The sequence below is a fragment of the Dermacentor variabilis genome, chromosome 11 (genome assembly GCF_050947875.1).
Source record: "Dermacentor variabilis isolate Ectoservices chromosome 11, ASM5094787v1, whole genome shotgun sequence".
Classification (NCBI taxonomy): domain Eukaryota; kingdom Metazoa; phylum Arthropoda; class Arachnida; order Ixodida; family Ixodidae; genus Dermacentor; species Dermacentor variabilis.
Window position 1 is genome coordinate 5545579 of NC_134578.1, and position 18520 is coordinate 5564098.

Here is an 18520-nt window from a genome sequence, read left to right on the forward strand (position 1 = left end):
ACCGCCGCCGTGGTCAGTTGCTTCGCAGCTGCTGGGGACTGAGGGCCGGGGTTTGATTGTTGTGTTCATAGGAGGTAGTGGCCAAGTACTGCACCAGGGTGGCCAATCCTGCTCTGGTGAGGGAGTGCGTTACCGGTTCTGGTCACCGGGATCAGGCCACACTCCAGGCCTGTTTGTGCAATTTTATCAACACGCGGATTTTTTTTTTTTTTTTTAAATCCGGTGGAAAATTGCCGGCACCGGGATTCGAACCACGGACCTCTTGCACGCGAGGCGGGTGTTCTACCTCTACGCCACCGCTGCACTCCGGCCGCATTTCGGTGGGGGCGAAATGCGAAAACACCCATGTACTTAGATTTATGTGCACGATAAAGAAACCCAGGTAGTCGAAATTTCCGGAGTCCTCCACTACGGCGTGCCTCATAATCAGAAAGTGGTTTTGGCACGTAAAACCCCATAATTTAATCAATAAATTGCTCTTATAAGCGATATGTGCTTTTTTGACATCCAATTCTTTAGCAGGCTTATATATAAAGTTATACCCTGCATCGGACTGATAGGTGTCTATTTTTTTCGAGTTCAATATAGCTGGGTTCGACTGTATGACAAACTATAGGATATAACAAGGTAAATCTGTAATTAGTAAATTTTTTTCACCAATATCAGCATGTTTGCTTATAACCATTACTAGATTTAATGGTGTTGTTCTGTTGGATGGGACTTAGTTTTAATGAGGTTCAAGTATAGTTCATGCTGTGATTATGTTGGTTGTTTCACTGTCATGCGGCTGAGGGTGTCATTTTCATTTTTCTTCTTGTGAAACCAGCCAGGAGTTCACCATTGTGCCCATCATTGTGGGATCATTGAGCCCCGAGAACGAGGCTTTCTACGGCCGACTGCTCAGCAAGTACCTCGCTGATGCTGACAACCTTTTTGTCATATCCTCAGACTTTTGCCACTGGGGTTGGTGATCTCTATCTTTTCCCTTTCCCAATCACTGTTTGAGAGAGGTCAGCTTTATTTGACAATTTTAGAAAAATGTTCAGCACCTTACATACATTAAACATGTGTGTTCCTTGAAAAGCACCTTCCTTGAAAACAGTAAGAAAACGTTAGCTGACAGGGGTGCCATCTAGTTCCTCATGTCAAACCTGTTCAAGCCAAGACAATGTGCACACCTACTGCACTTTTTATGTCAACAGGTCTCATCGGGCTTACTGACACCAGGATCATGCAACAGTTTTAGAAATTTGGCCAGGCTAGCCACTCATAACTTGCGATTAGGGTTAGTTGAGTGCAAGTGAAAGCTTATTTGCCATTTGTTCGCAATCCGTGATAAGAGTACAGCCATCAGGACATTTCAAACTGAATCGGGACCCATGGGTGCCACCATGTTTGGCAACGCTATTTCTTAGGGTACGCAAACATTATGTGCCGTTTATTAGATAAATGTGAGCACCACTCTTGCGATTTAATCACTGGCTGATTTCAGCTCAAGTTTTCTACTGAGGTAGCAGTTTGCAGTGGAATTAGTTTAATACAATGTTTGCGAGACGTATTATTCACCTTTTCCATCCACAATAAGGTCAAAATGCAGCATCATCTGCAGTTTTGCAGTTCTTGTTCTAGGGTACACAAAGTAGTAAGGTTGGTCTTATTGTATTTCTTCAAACATGTTGAAGCCATTGATACCCTGTTAGCGAAATCCAAGGAGTTGATTTCCCTAATTTTTTTTCCAGAAGGCATAGGTGAAGAAATCTTGTATAAGATTAAACGATATAAACAAAAATAGGCCTAATATTTCTATATAAGCGCATAAAACTACATATATCTGCAAGTTTTTGCACTATAACTTGATATTTAAAAAAATGTTGATATAGAATCCAACTTTCCCTTTAAGCAGTTTTATTTGGGCTTGGTGGTAATCAGCTACAGCAGGAAACTGCATTTTAAACATGGACAAACAAAGAAATAAACTGGATGTAATTGTGCCAAGTGCATCCAGCTTTTTTTACTTTTCTTCCTTGTTTACATCAGAACAGTATTTAAAAGGGTATGAATAGCGAGCTAGTAGGTTAAAACCCATGGGTAGAAACAGCGCAAGAACAGCGCTCATCATGTGTCCCTTCTTTGTCCGGGCTTATTTTGCACTGTTTTCACCCATGGAACAGCATTGTTATAGGAACAGTATTGTTAGCCATGAAAGTGTGAAATGTTCTGTGCATATTGCAGTGGAGTCCATTTATAAGGATGATAAAAAGTTTGAACTACCTTATTTATTCGATTATAGGGTGGTCACGATTATAAGGCGAGGGTGCAGTTGGGAGATCAAAAAAAAAAAAAGAACTTAAGTATGCACACTAATATAAGGTGATATAGAGTAACCGACGGATTATTGAGATATGGTGTAGATTGCCTGAAATACTGAATAATTGAAACCCTCTGGAATAATCAATGCGGGCTACTACACGTGAATTTTGCCTTGAGGTGTGACTTTGCAGCAGCACAAAGTTTGCCTTATAGTGTGACTTTATGGCAGTGCATGCTCTGCCACTGTGAAGCCACACCACAAGGCAAAATTATCACAGTATTGCGGCTTTACGGCAGCAGGCACTGCGCTACCATGAAGTCACACCATAAGACTGAATTCATGCTGATGTGAAGGCATACCTCAAGGCAAAATTTGCATATAACCAGCAGCCTGGCCTTTAATGTTGAATTTTTTGAATTCTCAGTGTGGGCTAAACACAAGAAATATGGTATACTGCCTCACTTGCTAAGGCTTATTAGTTCTTACAGTTTGCACTGCCATATAAAATCTGAATCGCTGGGAAATGTGCCTGCTGCCGCCATATTGAAAAATAATAACTGAATCTATTAGCCTCACATATAAGGTGACTTCAAGGCTAAAGATTCTTTAAAAAACCTCGCCTTATATTCGAATAAGTACTGTAAGTTGTGTGACTGTATATTGTTGCATATATTGCTACGTCGACGCTTACTTTACACATCTTTAATCCACAGTGTTGTGAGCTATAAAACTTGTTGCTGGGCTAGTTGGTTCCTTACGCTGTTAGAAAAGATGCAGTGATACATAGACATGTATTATATGCATGTAACATTGACATGTTACATAGATACATAGACAGGATGAGAATTGCTCTTTGCAGTTATCATATATGAATTGTGCTCTGTAATTATAATCAAAAGACAAAATCTGATTGCCATAACTGTACTTTTTGAATCCAGACTGGTTTTGTAAACCTTGGCTTGCTATTTGGTATAGCAAGGTCCATTGTCGTTGAATACATGAGAATTTAACTGTGTAGTGTCTTCACATACCATAGGTCATATTTTACTGTAGTGATGTTCTTATCTGACTGAAACTTGTTGGCTGTTCAAGCATTATGCTGCTAGTGCTACAGTAAGCATTTTTTGCAACATAATGCCATTCACCATTTATTCTTTCACAGTGTGCGCTGCTACTCTGAAACTCCACATAAACTGGTTGTTTGGTGCACATTGTTTCAATGCTTTTTTTGTCTTATTTCTCTCATGTGCCTTTAAGGGGCTAGGTTTCACTATCAGTTCTACGACAAGTCCTGGGGCAACATCCACCAGTCCATTGAAAAGCTGGACAAACAGGTTGGTGCTGGTGTAGTGTCTTGTACATAAAAGTGTGCTTAGCTTTCGTGTTGCTGAAAATGGCGTGTCGAAATAATTGCTTGGCAACTGTAGAAAAAAAAGAAAGAAGTGCAGGAAAGCAGTGTACATATATTGTTATAGGCTAGAAAAGAGATGATAAATTTTGTGGATCAATTTGGGGAACGAAGACATGCTGTGTACTTGAGCACAAAGTGGCAAATGTAATGAAGTTGACTTTTGACCTATAGTGAAGTGCTTGCTGCAATATGTAATGAATGGCTGCCTGTGACTACCCGAGCACAAACTTGCTCTAAGTAGGTGCAAATGCACAGTTCAGCTTAGTGCATTTGCTTTATTCTAACACACACTCTTCCACAGAGAATAAGTTAAAGGAGTTGCCTGCGCATTGCGTAGTGTTGGCAACAGCCCACCATCAGTGCAGAGGAAGAAGTATTCACCAGCATCATCGCCATAGTTATTCAAAATGGTGACAGTCTACATTTCTGTGCTGATTGGTGTTGATAATGTTCCAACTTTTAAGTGCCATGCTTGAGCATACTCATCCGGCCACTGAAGCATGCCCCAGACAGTGCCTGAGATAAGTCGTGAACCTCAGCCTCTATAGATTGGTTGTGCCATCTACTTGGAAGTTGGTTGAACTAAACTTTTATGGTAGGTTTTGTTTCTATGCAACAGATAGTGCAACAAAGCTTACGAACTGTTGGTGCTGCTTGCGTCTCTCATTTTCCGTCACGGTGAACTGGCATAAAAAGCCTGCATGTTTTTTCAACAATGCAGAAATTCAAGAACTCCTTATGAACTCTGATTCGTAGGCCTTAGATATTCATTATGAAGTATCTTGAAGGTACAATGTCGGCTACGAAGAGGCCATCTTGCTTGAAGAACACAAATTATCATGGTTAAAATAATTAGCATCTGTATTAGTTTTTAGAATTACCAGATTTATTCAATTGCAAAATAATTAGTAACATATCACTAATAAATTGCATTCGAATTTTCAAGCCTGCCGACAGAAATTGAATTTCTGCTTAGATAGAAATTGAATTTGCACTTCAGGAAATGTGTGCTTAGCCTTGGAGCTACAGGCGACACCATGGTTGCACATCTTCAAGCTGTGTTCATTACTTGCACTTTCAGGGGATGAGCATAATTGAGGAGCTTTCTCCAACTGCGTTCACCGCGTACCTCAAGAAGTATGGAAACACCATCTGCGGCCGCCATCCCATTGGGGTCCTGCTTAATGTAAGCTTGCATGGAAACACCAGCATCAGTGGGTTGAATTTCCTGTCTCAGTTCTGTGCTCTAGCATCTCGATGCAGCACCTGATCCTTGCTATGAGATCATATTTATATGAGGAGGAGGAGGAATAAATGTTTACTTTCAAAACAGTATCCCAGGGTAAGCCCCGGTTCTACTCTAGGTGGAAGTTCTCCTCATTCCAGGAACCCTCTGGCTTTCACTGTCACTTTGATATGATACGAGATTATAATAGCTCAAGGTCTGCTCGACTTTCCCTATAAGGAAGGCGCGTTGTGTGTGTTAATGCTGTTCATATACACTGTGTGTAATTGCCATATCAGACTGTTAAATGTGTTTGATTCTTCTCTGTGAAATGAAAATGTACCATGTACTTACTTGAACATGAGTACTACTTACTGTATTTGCATGATTCTAACGTGGCCCTGAATTCAACGCGCACCCAGTTTTCATGGGCTTAAGGTAAGAAAATAAAAGTGAATATAACAAGCACCTGAATGTAATATGCACCTGATTTATAAAAGAAAAATATAGCATGTCCCCACTTTCACAATAAAAAAAAGTGGGACGTGCAGAATTTACTTTTCACATAAAGGAACATTTTTTTAGAGAGCTTTCATTATGAAAGCACCGTGTCGTCATCATCTTTTGCACTTTATTAGCCACATATAACAAACACACTAGGCGGTACTTTTGAGCGATCACCTTTAGAGATACTACTATCACTTTCACAAGATTTTATGTGACTTTGCATCTGACTTGTCAAAATATGTGGCCGAGAGCATTCCTGGCGCTCTGAGCCCCCAGACCTCTGAGTGGCACCTGTTGAGGTCGATGTACACCGGACGACAGCAGCCAGTCCGAATCCCTGCAGAGCCCCATGGCTTCAGATTATTCTGTTCCTTCAAGGTCCCGATGCTCGCACCATCTGTCTGATGTAGCGGGCACTACATCCCCTCTTCTCAAGATGAGGTGTGACACATGGGAATGCACACAAGATCTCATCACAAGTTTAGTCTTCTTGGTGGTTTTATGATGCGACCAAACCTGGACATCCTTTCAAGGCGATCTGAGGCTAGTTGTCCAGTCTCTGATGCATTGTCGTAAGACTCAGGCAGACTCGCAGTTGACGTCGAGGATATAGCTGGCTTGTCCGCATCTTGTCTCTCATTCCCTGGCGTGTTTACCAGCACCGGCACAGCTGGTTGGCTATCGCTGTAGACTTGTTCTGATGGCCCCGGTGCATTTCCATTTGAGCCTGATTCAAGTCTGGGAGAAATTTGACTATCTAGAGACATTTCATTTTTTGGGACAAGATGTTTTCAGTTGCATTGAATGACGCCTTTTGCAGTTTCGACCATGTATGAGCGCAGACGTTGGGCAGGTGACAGCACAATAGCAGGGGATTTTATGTCACTGACCCAAACTTCTTCGCCCGCCTCAAGTTGGCGAAGGGCAGAAGTCGCATAGGTTCTGCACGCATGTCTTCTGTTATAGTCTTTTGCTTGCTTCTTGCATGCGGCTTCATCGAGCTGGTTGAATACTGAGGCTGCTGGCCAAGCAGGCTGGAGCTGCTTTTCAGTCTTTGGGACACGTATGAGGAGGCGCCTGCCCAGGAGAAGCTGCGCAGGGCTAACACCATTGATGCATGGAGTGCCCCTATAGGACAACAAGGCCAAATAGGGATCTTCAGCCTTCTTTGGAAGATCTTTGACTGTTAGCATCATATGTTCCACTTCACCGTTCTATTGTGGAAAGCTGGGACTGTTAGTGACGTGACGGAAGCCGTAGGACACAGAAAAGTCTGCAAATTGTCTCGCTGTGAATTGTGGTTCGTTGTCACTGCGAACCTCCCCTGGCATTCCGCAATGTGCGAACACGCTTTTAATGGCCAATATTATCGCTGGTGTTCTCGTAGAGCATAGGCTTGTGACCTCTGAAAAATGCGACCTGTAGTCTATAAGTATGTAGTCATCACCATTGAGGTTAAACAGGTCAATGCCGATAACCTCTCAAGGCTCTCTTGGTGTTTCAGAAACGAGCATAGGTTCTGCACACTGAACTCTGCTCTCGGCACATTTAGAACAGTTCATTACCAACATCTCAACTTAGGAATTTATGCTTGGCCACCAAACAGACTCCTTAGCAAGAGACTTGCAGTGGCTTATCCCTTCATGGCCATCGTCAAGAAGCTGCAATATCTGTTGCTGGTATGATGCCGGAACCATGATGTGAAACCCTTCAGAAGGAGATCTTCACCGATCCAAAGATTGCCCTGGTACTGCCAGTACTTCCTTACATGTGCCGGCACATGGGATTTCCTTGGCCAGCCTTTCTTGCAGTACTAGATGAGTAAACGGCATTCTGCATCGCTCGCTTACGCTTGACGAAGTTTATGAAGGTGTGTCAACAGGATATCTGGCAGGGTGCGAACGGTCTCCTGGACAAAGAGCTCAATGTTGTCAGCTTGTTTTGGAGTAGTTTCTGGGCTTGAAACTTGTCTTGTCAGAGTGCGCGATAGCGTGTCAGCCGTGGCTGATTGTTTTCCCAGTACATAGAGTACTTGGTAGCAGAAGTGCACGAACTTCAAGCAGGAACACTGAATTCTAGGTGGCAACATGTCCACATCCATAGAGCTGAGTAATGCCACAATAGGCTGACGATCCGTTTCAATGTAGCACTGTGAACCACAGATGAACTCCTCGAATCGCTGCACTGCTCAGGTAGCAGCCAACGCCTCTTTCTCAGTCTGGCTGTAACATTGCTCTGTAGACATCAGCGACCTTGACGCAAAGGCAACCGCTCTGCGTTCACCAGAAGGTTGCTGCTGCAGCAATGCTGCTCCCAAGCCGAAAGAGCTTGCGTTTGCGGACACCATTGTCTTGTAGGCGGTATTGTAGTGTGCAACGCAAAGGTCTGAACACAGCAACCGCTTGAGACTTTTGAAGGCGGTCTGCTGAATCTTTGCATAGCAGGCAGACTTTGAGTCTCGCACAGGAGATCATGCTCTTTCTATGGTGCACACTAAGCAATCAAACTAACCGGAGCAATTGTCAATACGACCTGCCCTCTTTGATACATCTCTGTATGCCAACTGGACTCCGCCGAAGAGAGGCCGCTCCACTTTATCGCTTATGCCTAGGGGTGGCCTTCACGAAATCTTACTCATTTCGCATTGGAATGGCTGACAATGCTCTCTGTAATGCCTGTCTTTGTGAGGAGACGCTAGAACACATTCTGTGCAGCTGTCCTGAATATAATGTTCAGAGACAGTCCCTGGCATCCGTTCTAGTGCTTATTGACAATAGACCATTGTCAGTGGCAACTATTTTCACATATCACCGACAGAAGACATCGCAGCTGAAGGCGACAAAGGGACTACTTCAGTTTTTGAGAGAGACAAGCTTAGATAAGCGACTGTGACAGTGATGTCACATACCACGCAAGAGTGACGAATTGTAACTGACGATGTATGTGCTGTGTTATGTGCTCTCTCTCTCTCTCTCTCCTCCCCATCTTTTGTCCCCCCATCCCGCTCCCATGTGTAGGATAGCAAACCGGTTAAGCTAAACTGGTTAACCTCCCTGCCTTTTCTTCTCCGCTTTTTCCTTCCTTCCTTGCATGGCAGAGTGCAGATCAGAGTAGTTGTCTTGCCAACGTGTGGCAGGAAGCGTCGAACGTGGTTCACAAGCCCAAGTAGATGACTAACTGGGGAGATATCTTTGGGAGGTGGCATATACTGAATTGCTGCAATCTTGTCTGGGCTCGGTGAGATACCTCGAGTGCTGACGATCACACCCAAAAATTTGACGTTGCTAGCTGCAAAGCAACACTTCTCCTGATTCAGGGTGATGCCTGCCTTAGCTGAGCAAGAACTTGCTGCAGACGCTGGTCGTGTTCTTTGCATGTCTTACTGAAGACAAGGATATTGTCAATCATATTGACAACTACCGCTTGGCCTTCAAGGATCTGAGACATCTGTCGGAAGAACTTAGGCGCAGACGCAACACCGAACAGCAGACAAGAGGAAGCAGTAATGCTTAATGGAGTTATGAGCAAAACGTGAACAAGGTGAATGCAGGAGCCAACATTTTGACAAGTGGACTTGTCTTCTTCAAGGCGATGTATGCTTTCCTTGCCACAGTATATGTAGGTGTATATAATATAACCACAGTATATAACCCCACCTATATATACTGTGGCGAGGAAAGCGTACGTCGCCTTGAAGAAGACAAGTCCATTTGTTGAAACGTTGGCTCCTGCATTCACCTTGTTCACGTTTTGCTCATCGTCTTGAATTTCCATCTCCCGCATTCCCCGTCTTTTCCCTAAATGGAGTTATGAATGTTGTGTACTCTTTGCTACTCCGGGGAAAGCTTTACATGATGAAAACTTGAGGTGGCGTCTAGCTTCGAAAAAACTGTAGTCTCACCAAGCATTCCAAGGCACTGTTCGACCATAGGCAAGATATGGCGTTCACGAAGGATCACCTTGTTCAGACGTGTCAAGTCAACGCAGAGCCTGTACTTGCCTGACGCCTTGGGTACAATCACCAATCCTGAACTCCATTTGGTGGGAGTGTCAACGCGGCAGATTACTCAACCATATTCCAATTTATCTAACTCTGCTTTCCCTACATTGTGCAAAGGTAGAGGAAGATGGTGAGCGATGCTCAATGAAAATGGTGCAGCATCCAGTCTAAGTCGAATTGTGTACTCCTCTGGCACCGTCCCAAGCCCATGGAAAAGGCTAGGGCCTATATGCAGATCCTTGGAGGCTTCTCATTCATCAGAAACGTAATCCGAGAACTTGCAAATGTCCAAGGCTTGAATTGCCGGAAAACCAAGTAAGGGTACAGTTTTGCCTGTGAGAACGTAAAGTAGCTATTTGGTAGACTACCCCTTCCAGGACAAAGTCGCACGGAATGTATTTAAAACAGAGGTAGGGTGGTTTCCCAGACCTTGAGCTCTCCTTCCAGTTCTCATAACCTTGTGGGCACACCGGGGAATGAACTGGGGTCGACAGAAACCTCGGCACACGAGTTAACCCTGAACGATACTGAACATCCATTCACAAGCACATAGATGAACTTAGCATTCAGACGTGTTTCAGCCACGGCATGAAGTTCGATGGAACTGGTAGAGGGCTTTTGCTGCTGCTTGCTGGCGATTTGTTTCTCACAACATGTCGAGACAGATGTACACCGGACGACAGCAGCCAGTCCAAATTCCTGCAGAGCCTCATGTGCTCCAGTTTATTCCGTTCCCTCAAGCCCCTGACGCTTGCGCCACTGTATGACATAGTGGACACTACAGTGCCCTCTCGCGTGTGACGTCAGAGGGGGATTCTGCAACCACGCCATGCGCGCACTCGCTACGCGAAGGCAACTTGGCACTGTCAGCCAACCTGCTGTGCTAAAGTTTTTGAAATGCGGGTCTGCAGGTTTGTAGAACAGTAATACAGAATGTTCCAGGACACCTTCAATGTCGAATGGAGTTGCCGTCGTCGCCACGGTTAAGCAGGAGACACATCATACGATTCGGTTTACGATACAATATGCGGTGCTCATGTATGGGGTGCTCACGTACGGGGCAGAAACCTGGAGGCTTACGAAAAGGGTTATACTTAAAGGGCCCCTGAAACGGTTCGAACAAATTTTGTAGACGCGTAGGGTACAGCTTAAGTAGAACATTCGCACCACAATTTAAGTGAAGCGTTACGTATTAATGGTGCTACAAGCGATTAGAAGTTACCCTCCTCCCTAGCCATGCTTTTCCTCCTGAACTCGTTCACCGAGCGAGCGGGGCTAAGCTCCGCCTTCACTGGTTCAGTGTCACGATGCGACGTCACATCGTCCACTTCATGTTGTTTTGGAGCCCACCCGCGCGAGACCTCTCCGCTAGCCGCTTGGCGGTCGACCCCAAGCGAGAGCTATCGAAGCAGCATGCGTTGCGAGCATTCTGTGGTAGCGCCGAATGTGTCTTGTATTCCTGTAACCACAGGCAAGCTGGTCATTTCGGCAAATGACTGGAGGCATAAACTCAAGCTGATGAAGGAACTTTAGTGTAGACGTACGTGAGCGGCCTGATCGGTCTGCACGGTCTATACACTTGTTGGCGCAGCGCTTAACCAGCCAAACAAAGCACTAATATTGCGCTAACCAAGTGTAAAACATTTTAAACATTTATAAAAACAATGTGTTGATGATTACACTCCTGCGAAAAATACACACCAGCAGCATACAGTTCGTTGCTGCTACTGTGTATGGTTGAGCTCTGTGCCACCAGGTGGCTGCACCGTGCAGACCATTCACATTTGCTCTGCTGCTCATCTCATGGCTCATCCTGTTACGGCACAGTCAAGCGGCCAGACTCCGTCCCCTTGCGCTTGCGTTTGCCCTAAAACCGGACTCGGGAAACGCTATTGCGTTAGTAATCTTCCGGTGTAAAGTGACGGCCACAAACGCGCAAATTCTGGCGCTGATCGGATAGCAGCAGTCCGATGCGCAGCAGCCAGTTCGCTCGTACGCTGCCTTGCAGAGGGACACGATGTCGCAGCTTGACATATTGCCAGTCGCTACGTTTGCAGTCCACAAGGTAACAAAGTCGAATCATAGTGCTCGCGAAAAGACTGAGACCGACCCTGACCGCGGAGCTCTCGTCAAAATGGAGTACGTTGTAACACAAGCGGACGACACTTGCTGTGTGCCGGAAGTGCTTAAGGGTACTGAAAAATTATTCTTGTGAATTCTCTTTATGTTACTTTCTTTTCATAAAAATAAATTAACTAACATTTCAACTATTACGAATATCATTTGTTTACCATAAAGTTGGAAAAATTATCGATCACGCGCCCTTGTCAGCCAATCTGATAGCTCGCCCCACTGCCGTAGTATGGGTGATTTCGGTCATATGGGTAGGGGCTGCTTAAAATTCCACCAAGCAGTGTGCTGCGATCGGCAGCGATGTGCATGTTTAAACCTTTATAATAAATTACACACATTACGCGGGGCACTTAGATGTGTCAATTAATGATCAGAAGGACCTACTCTAACGACTCAGTACGTTTGTAGAAAATCGTCAAAAGCGTTTCAGGGTCCCTTTAAATTGATGACGACGCAACGAGCTAAAGAAAGAAGAATGATGGGTGTAACGTTAAGGGATAAGAAAAGAGCAGATTGGGTGGGGGAACAAACGCGAGTTAATGACATCTTAGTCGAAATCAAGAAAAAGAAATGGGAGGGGGGGGGGGCATGGGCAGGGCATGTAATGAGGAGGGAAGATAACTGATGGTCATTAAGGGTTACAGACTGAATTCCAAGGGAAGGGAAGCGTAGCAGGGAGTGGCAGAAAGTTAAGTGGGCTGATGAAATTAAGAAGTTTGCAGGGACAACATGGCCACAATTAGTACATGACCGGGGTTGTTGGAGAAGTATAGGAGAGGCTTTTGCGCTGCAGGGGACGTACTCAGGCTGATGATGATGCGGTGCTGCATGCTCCGACATGCTGCATACAACGATTCAGGGCACATAGGACGTCCACCTGAATGAGCGAGCGGTGCTTAAGCTCTGTCCAGATTCAGCACTGCAGCTTTTACGCTCGGAAGCCTTCATATCCTTGCTGAAAACTACAATTCAAACAACTTCGCAAAGCATTGTTTCACTTTACACAAGAACACTCAAGAAATTTAGACCTTTGCAAGCGACAAAACACTTCACAATGGCACGTTGTCCACTGACGGCTCCGCTGAGAGCCAGCGATTAGGCCAGTAAGCATAGCTCGGCGGATGCCGTGGCCAACAGCGCTTGTGATCCAGCCCGAGCTCATTGAAGAATGCTTATTTTTGCCAACATGCTTAAAACTGTACACTTAGGTCACCCATAATTAAATACATTTGGTTTACTCGACGCCGTCAGTGCGAAGGGCAAACATGCAAGGCAAGCGAGCAGCCTCGCTCAGACTGTTGGTCTGTGCTGTCTACCTGCAAAGTGCCTTAGCATTGCGGCTCCTGATCTCGCCAGTACTAGGTACTAGTGTACTAGGCACTGCTTTGCAGAACAGGCATGCATTCGAGATAATTTTGTTGAATTGGTAACTATGTTGTGTCAAACAAATTGTAGCCGGCAAGGGGGGGGGGTTAAAGTGTCGGGAAACAGGCCTGTTGGCGCTGACTCTGTGGAGGGAATGTGAGAGAATGTCACATGCCAGTCGTGCTGTCATTGGCTGTGACCAAATGATGGTGCAGTTGTCAGACGCGTCGGACGACCTGCATGAAAACCTGCATGGTTTGTTGTATGCTGAGCGCCCAATCCGAAGCTTTGGCATAACAAAATACCTGGATTTTGGCACGTCGGATGCTGTATCGGACACCAAATTGGACCGTGTGTCTCTTGCTTTAGTGTCGGTTGCTATTGGGGGTGAGCTCCACCACTGGAAAAGCTGGCATGAGTGATCACGTGGACACAGCGGCCGCGTCGTCTGCTTCAGAAGCGCCGAAGCAAGCTGAAAACTAAAGTTTAAAGTCCTACCTGCGCTGCGGGTCTGATTAAATAGTGAAGCTTTCCCACCTTAGGTGTCTGCTTGAGAACATTTGAAATCACTATAATAGGTAGTGGCTGCCTTTGGAGGCGTGCAGCATGGTAGGCTACTGCTCGGTGCGGCAGTGTTGGACGTACACAACGAAGCTTGGTGTCAGCCTTATTCACATGTAGTTGCAGGACAAGAAGCTCCATAAAACTTGGCTCTCGAAACTTAGAACTGGCAAACAGCCATCGACTACAACTCGGGTATGCAGCAAGCACAAACGCGAGGAATATTTTTGCTACGGCGCCGGACCTGCGATGTTCGGTGAGTAGCAGAAAACACGCACTGAGATGTTCGCCCGCGCTCCTTCCCCGGCTAATGTCACGGCGATTCGGTCTATGAACTTGTTGATGCTAGACAATGGCAAGTTCACTGGAATGGAAAGAGAGTGGTAAGAAGCACATTAAATAAAGGCATGGCACATGGTCATGCTTGTGTTATGAATTAATGCACTCGATTATGAAAAGGAAGCAGTGCGAAATCGCCCGCTGACAGCATACAGTGCGACGCAACTTTAGCAATAATATTAAAACGTCTTAAGAATTTAGAAGAAAAAAAATATGGAATCGTTGTGACGGCACATCACAGTCGCCGTAGGCGTCGAAGTCCCTCGTTAAAACTAAATTGTGTTTGAACAACTCTGATAACGTCCACGCAACAATGATTGCTTGTGGACTATTAAATGCTCATATGCTGCGGCCTTATGCTCCCAGCATGGTGCGAAAACGCTCTCAGTGAAAGCGAAACATTGTGTGCAGACATGCTTGCAGACGCGCAGCCAGTTGTCGCAAACCCGTGTGATCGCTGCACGCATTGAGGCTTCATTCTGTTATGCTCCATTTGGTGTACAGACTGCCCACTATAAGAACATATTTCACATAGTTTGCGCTCAGCAATTGCTGGCCTTTCAGGCGAGAAGCCGGTTTGGGAGACTCCATCGCGGCGACCGCGCGCAGTGGCTTTCACTGTACGTATTCAGTAAAGAGATAGCTTCTGTAAACGATTCTGTGCTTTCAGTCTGCCTAAGATTATTATTTCAACAGTAATAAATTTCCCTCGTTTCGAGAGTACCTACATAAATGTCCAGGAGGGCTGCTGCATGGTGTTTTTACTGAGCGCCTAAGCCAAACCTATGAGGAGTGTGTCGTGTGATCCCTCATACTAAGCAAGGGAGGCGCTACCGACAGATAGCGACTCCGTAAGTCCTCGCCCCCAATAGTCATCAGCGTGTACGGTGTTGGTTACTCATCATTGCTGTTCTGTTCTCGTGGCACACTCGTAATGATTTGTTGGCCCTTTTTTGGTGATGAACTTCAGCATTTATCCTTTGGCTGCATCTGTGTCGTAATACTGTTTCTCTGGGAGAGTGTACTGCATGTTTGGTTCTGCTCCATAGGCCACAGAGATTACAATTTTGCTGCTGACCATCGTGTTAACTCTTTCGTTACCATGCCTGTTCAGATCGATCACCGGTGTATGATGCTTTAGATTGCTAATTTTGATATGTTGGAGCCATTTCTTATCCATTTAAGGGCATCCAGTAGTTAGCACAAGCACTGCACTTTCAGAATCGGTTTAAATTTTCGTGCTCTAATGATGTTAAGATTTTTGACTGACCTTTTTGCGAACAAATATGTGTATATTGTAGCAAAAAAAGGCATGGCTGCTGTTACCTTCTTCCGTGCTCGTGAAAAAAAGCATGCCGCTCACAATTACGCTGCACTAGCATCAAAATTTTGTGATCGAATGACTCCCAGCAAGTCAAGAATTAAATTATATTGCTGGCTTTGCCGTCCGACAGTGCTGAGCAGTGATAATCAACTGAAAATGACGCCAGCTGTTCACTAGTGAGCTTTAGTTTGGAGTCTGAATCGTGTTATTCCACCAAAGTGTATTTCTGAAGGTCCACCACATGTCCATCGTGAACCTGGCATTTCCAACCAGTTTCCAAGGGCTTGCGTTTCGCTTCTCTTGTAAAATGCTGGCAACGGGCGCTGCTGGTGTGACTACGCAGTTATTGAAAGTCACTTCAATGGAGTCGTCCCACGTGGCTGCTTCGTTGTGCTCTTAACTATGCTGCACCCGCACTTTAATTTAGTGATGAGGATTCGAGTTACGATTTTGCAGCAGATTCAAGCTCTAACAGGGACAATATTTTGAGTCAGCATGGGACATGCGCAGCTGTTCACCGATGAGTTTCTTTTGTGGCCTTGAGTGGTCTCCTTCCTTGTGCACACTTATCTGCCTATCTTTTTACACCACCTGAGAACCCTGCTGATTAGCTTCACGGTGCACACTTTGCTTGGTTATGATATGCTGCCATTGGCAGCAAGGTAACTTCCATTCCCACCAAGAAGGCCGCCCATAGCACATCTCGGCCCAGCACTACGGACCAGCGCAAGACAGTTTACAATGGCGTGGGATTTCTTTCTATTCTTCTTCTCTACATCTGCAGAGGTGATAAAGACAATCTGCGAAAATTCAAACAGATATGCTTGGATGCATAATCCTGTAGTTGCCTAGCTACGCTGAGAGTCATTTGTCCTGGAAGAGGTGCATAACTCTAGACAAACTGGTGAAGTATGTTCTTTGGACTTCTCATTGGACCATCCTCAGAAGATGCCGAAAAGGCGGAACTGGAAAATGTGTTATGAGGACCGCAAAGTTGAACAAAAAACCAGACATCTTGTGGGGAAAGTGCAGAGTACACCTATGCTTCACACAATCTAGGGACTGTTTCACCGCATGGCATGAGCAATGAACTGGTCTTCGTTTCATTTTTGTATCCGAAGAATGGTGGTGTATTGAGCATTTATTTTTTCAGACACCATACGAACGCCTCTCCAAGACGATGGTGGGCAGGTACATCCTAGATAAATTAGGGATCCGCTACCACACACAACACGGAGACAAACGCGGAATACGCAAGGAAATAAGGGCCAAACTCACGATATCCCTATTACCCAAGGATATGCATCCTGTACACCACAATGGCAGAAGAAAAAGCAGCGCAAAGAACCACCGAAGAAACAAGGACATGGTCTTCGTAGACGCTACATGCTGCAAACACAAACACAGCTTTGTCACAGCAGTACTCAACCACAACAGACAATGCTGCACAAGCTTGACTATAAACATTACACGCATAGAAATGGGGGAGGAAGCGGCTATAGCATTAGCCATAGCACAAACCAACGCATACTATATAATCAGCGATTCGCAGACAGCAGTATGAAACTTCGCGAATGGCCGGATCTCAGCTGAGGCGCTAAACATACTCAGAAAAGGCAAAACAACAAGGAAAGACAGATGCGTCAAAATCCTATGGATACCAGCCCATACCCCCGTTTCAACGGGAGAAGACAACCCTAACGTGGTGGCACACAACATAGCTTGAGGGCTCACTTTCTGAGCTGCGATGAACGTAGACCCCTTGACAGGGCCCTCTGAAGTATGGGAATGGGAAGACAGAATGGCCAGGTTCAACGACATCAGCAACCAATACAAGATGCAAAGGTGCACTTATCTACCACCCCATCCACAACTCAGTAGATCGCAAGCTGTCCAGTGGCAACAACTACAAACCAAATTATACAAGAGTCCGATACTAATGCACGCCATTTATCCAGACATATACACAACAGATGGTTGCAAAGTGTGTGGCATCAGAGCCACACTTGAACACATGTTATGGGAATGCCAGTGGCTAATACAGGACAATGACAGCGAAGCCTCCATCGACAGCCTCCGCGCGTGATGGCAGGCCGCGCTGCTCAGCTCAAACCTGGAAGACCAATTCTGGGCAGTCCAGCGGGCCAAGGAAGCCGCAGGGAGGCAACAACTCTTGGCCGTAACTTCAGCGGGTGCCCCAGCCCAGTAACTCGCTGGATGCGAATCATTCTGATTTGAAATAAAATTTTCTCACTCACTCACTATTTCTGGGTTATTTATCTTTGAAATGTATATTCTGACTTTCCTTTGATATTAATGTTTTTGTAGATATTGTGTTTCCTTATTATTGTTTTTATCAACTGGCAGCAAAGATGGCACTTTCTAGAGTTTTTATGTTTTACTTAATAAACGTTTTTGTTTGGCAACATATGTTTTTGGAAAGAGCATTTCATTATGCACAATATGCTATGCTGCAATGTGTGCTGGGATATTATTTGTAGTGGTAAATAATATTTCGCCGAGACCTATAAAAAACGCCCATTTTCTCACGGTAACAAAAGAGTTAAGCAAATCAGGAAAGATGTTTGATACCATTCTTAGGAAATGAGGTGGTCACTGTGGTGCATTAATGCATGCACTGCTTCAGCATTGACGCAAAGTGTGGTCTGGAATGTCTGATAGAAGGACGGAAAATTAGTAGGCAATACAATGTTATGTAGCCTTTCTTGGGCTGCTGTGCCGATCCTCGCAAGATAATTTTAATTAAACTAAATTACTTCCTTCATGACAGAGCTTGCAGATGCAAGTTGGTTGGCTCAGCGTAACCCTTTCTTTACTCCTGCCATAGGTAGCGAGTGCATTTTCCGGGCGAGGTTCGTCCAGTGATTAGAATTAGCGCTATAAGAACAGGTGACAACCTTTGCTTTGATCACGATTTTCAATATACTTTGTTCTGTAAGCATGTAATACCTATTTAAAACTAAAACAAGAAATTTGGCAAGTTCAGGCTGGCTGGTACTTGACAGAATAAGTAGCTGGAGTGCTACACACACTAGGGAGAAGGGGGGGGGGGTTGGATGGAGGGGGAGGGTACATGTACAAAGGCGCACTAAAATGTTCACAGGCATTTTTGCACTTTCTTTTTTTTTATAACAATATTTTTACTTTTAAATTTACAAAGCAATGCCTTCCGAGTGGTCTCTGGTAGTCTGAAACTGTGTTGAACAGAAATAGCCCTATGCTAACTAAACAAACACTACTTTTATGTTAGAAAGTGGTAATGAGATCTACTTGCAAGAAAAAAACGTAAAGCATACTTGACTATTGCAAAATATAATAGGGTG

General features: G+C 45.0%; 2 protein-coding genes across 2 annotated transcripts in view; one reads left to right on the forward strand and one right to left on the reverse strand.

The window, feature by feature from the left end:
• LOC142564157 (uncharacterized) overlaps positions 1-18520 on the reverse strand; it is a 263799-nt gene that overhangs the window by 103548 nt on the left and 141731 nt on the right. The window lies entirely within an intron of this gene.
• The window catches only part of LOC142564008 (protein MEMO1), a 36067-nt gene that overhangs the window by 12307 nt on the left and 5240 nt on the right, over positions 1-18520 (forward strand). Inside the window, exons 6-8 of the mRNA XM_075674811.1 lie at positions 827-963; positions 3569-3645; positions 4804-4908. Of these exons, the coding sequence (XP_075530926.1) occupies positions 827-963; positions 3569-3645; positions 4804-4908 (319 nt within the window). The remainder of the gene's footprint in view (positions 1-826; positions 964-3568; positions 3646-4803; positions 4909-18520) is intronic.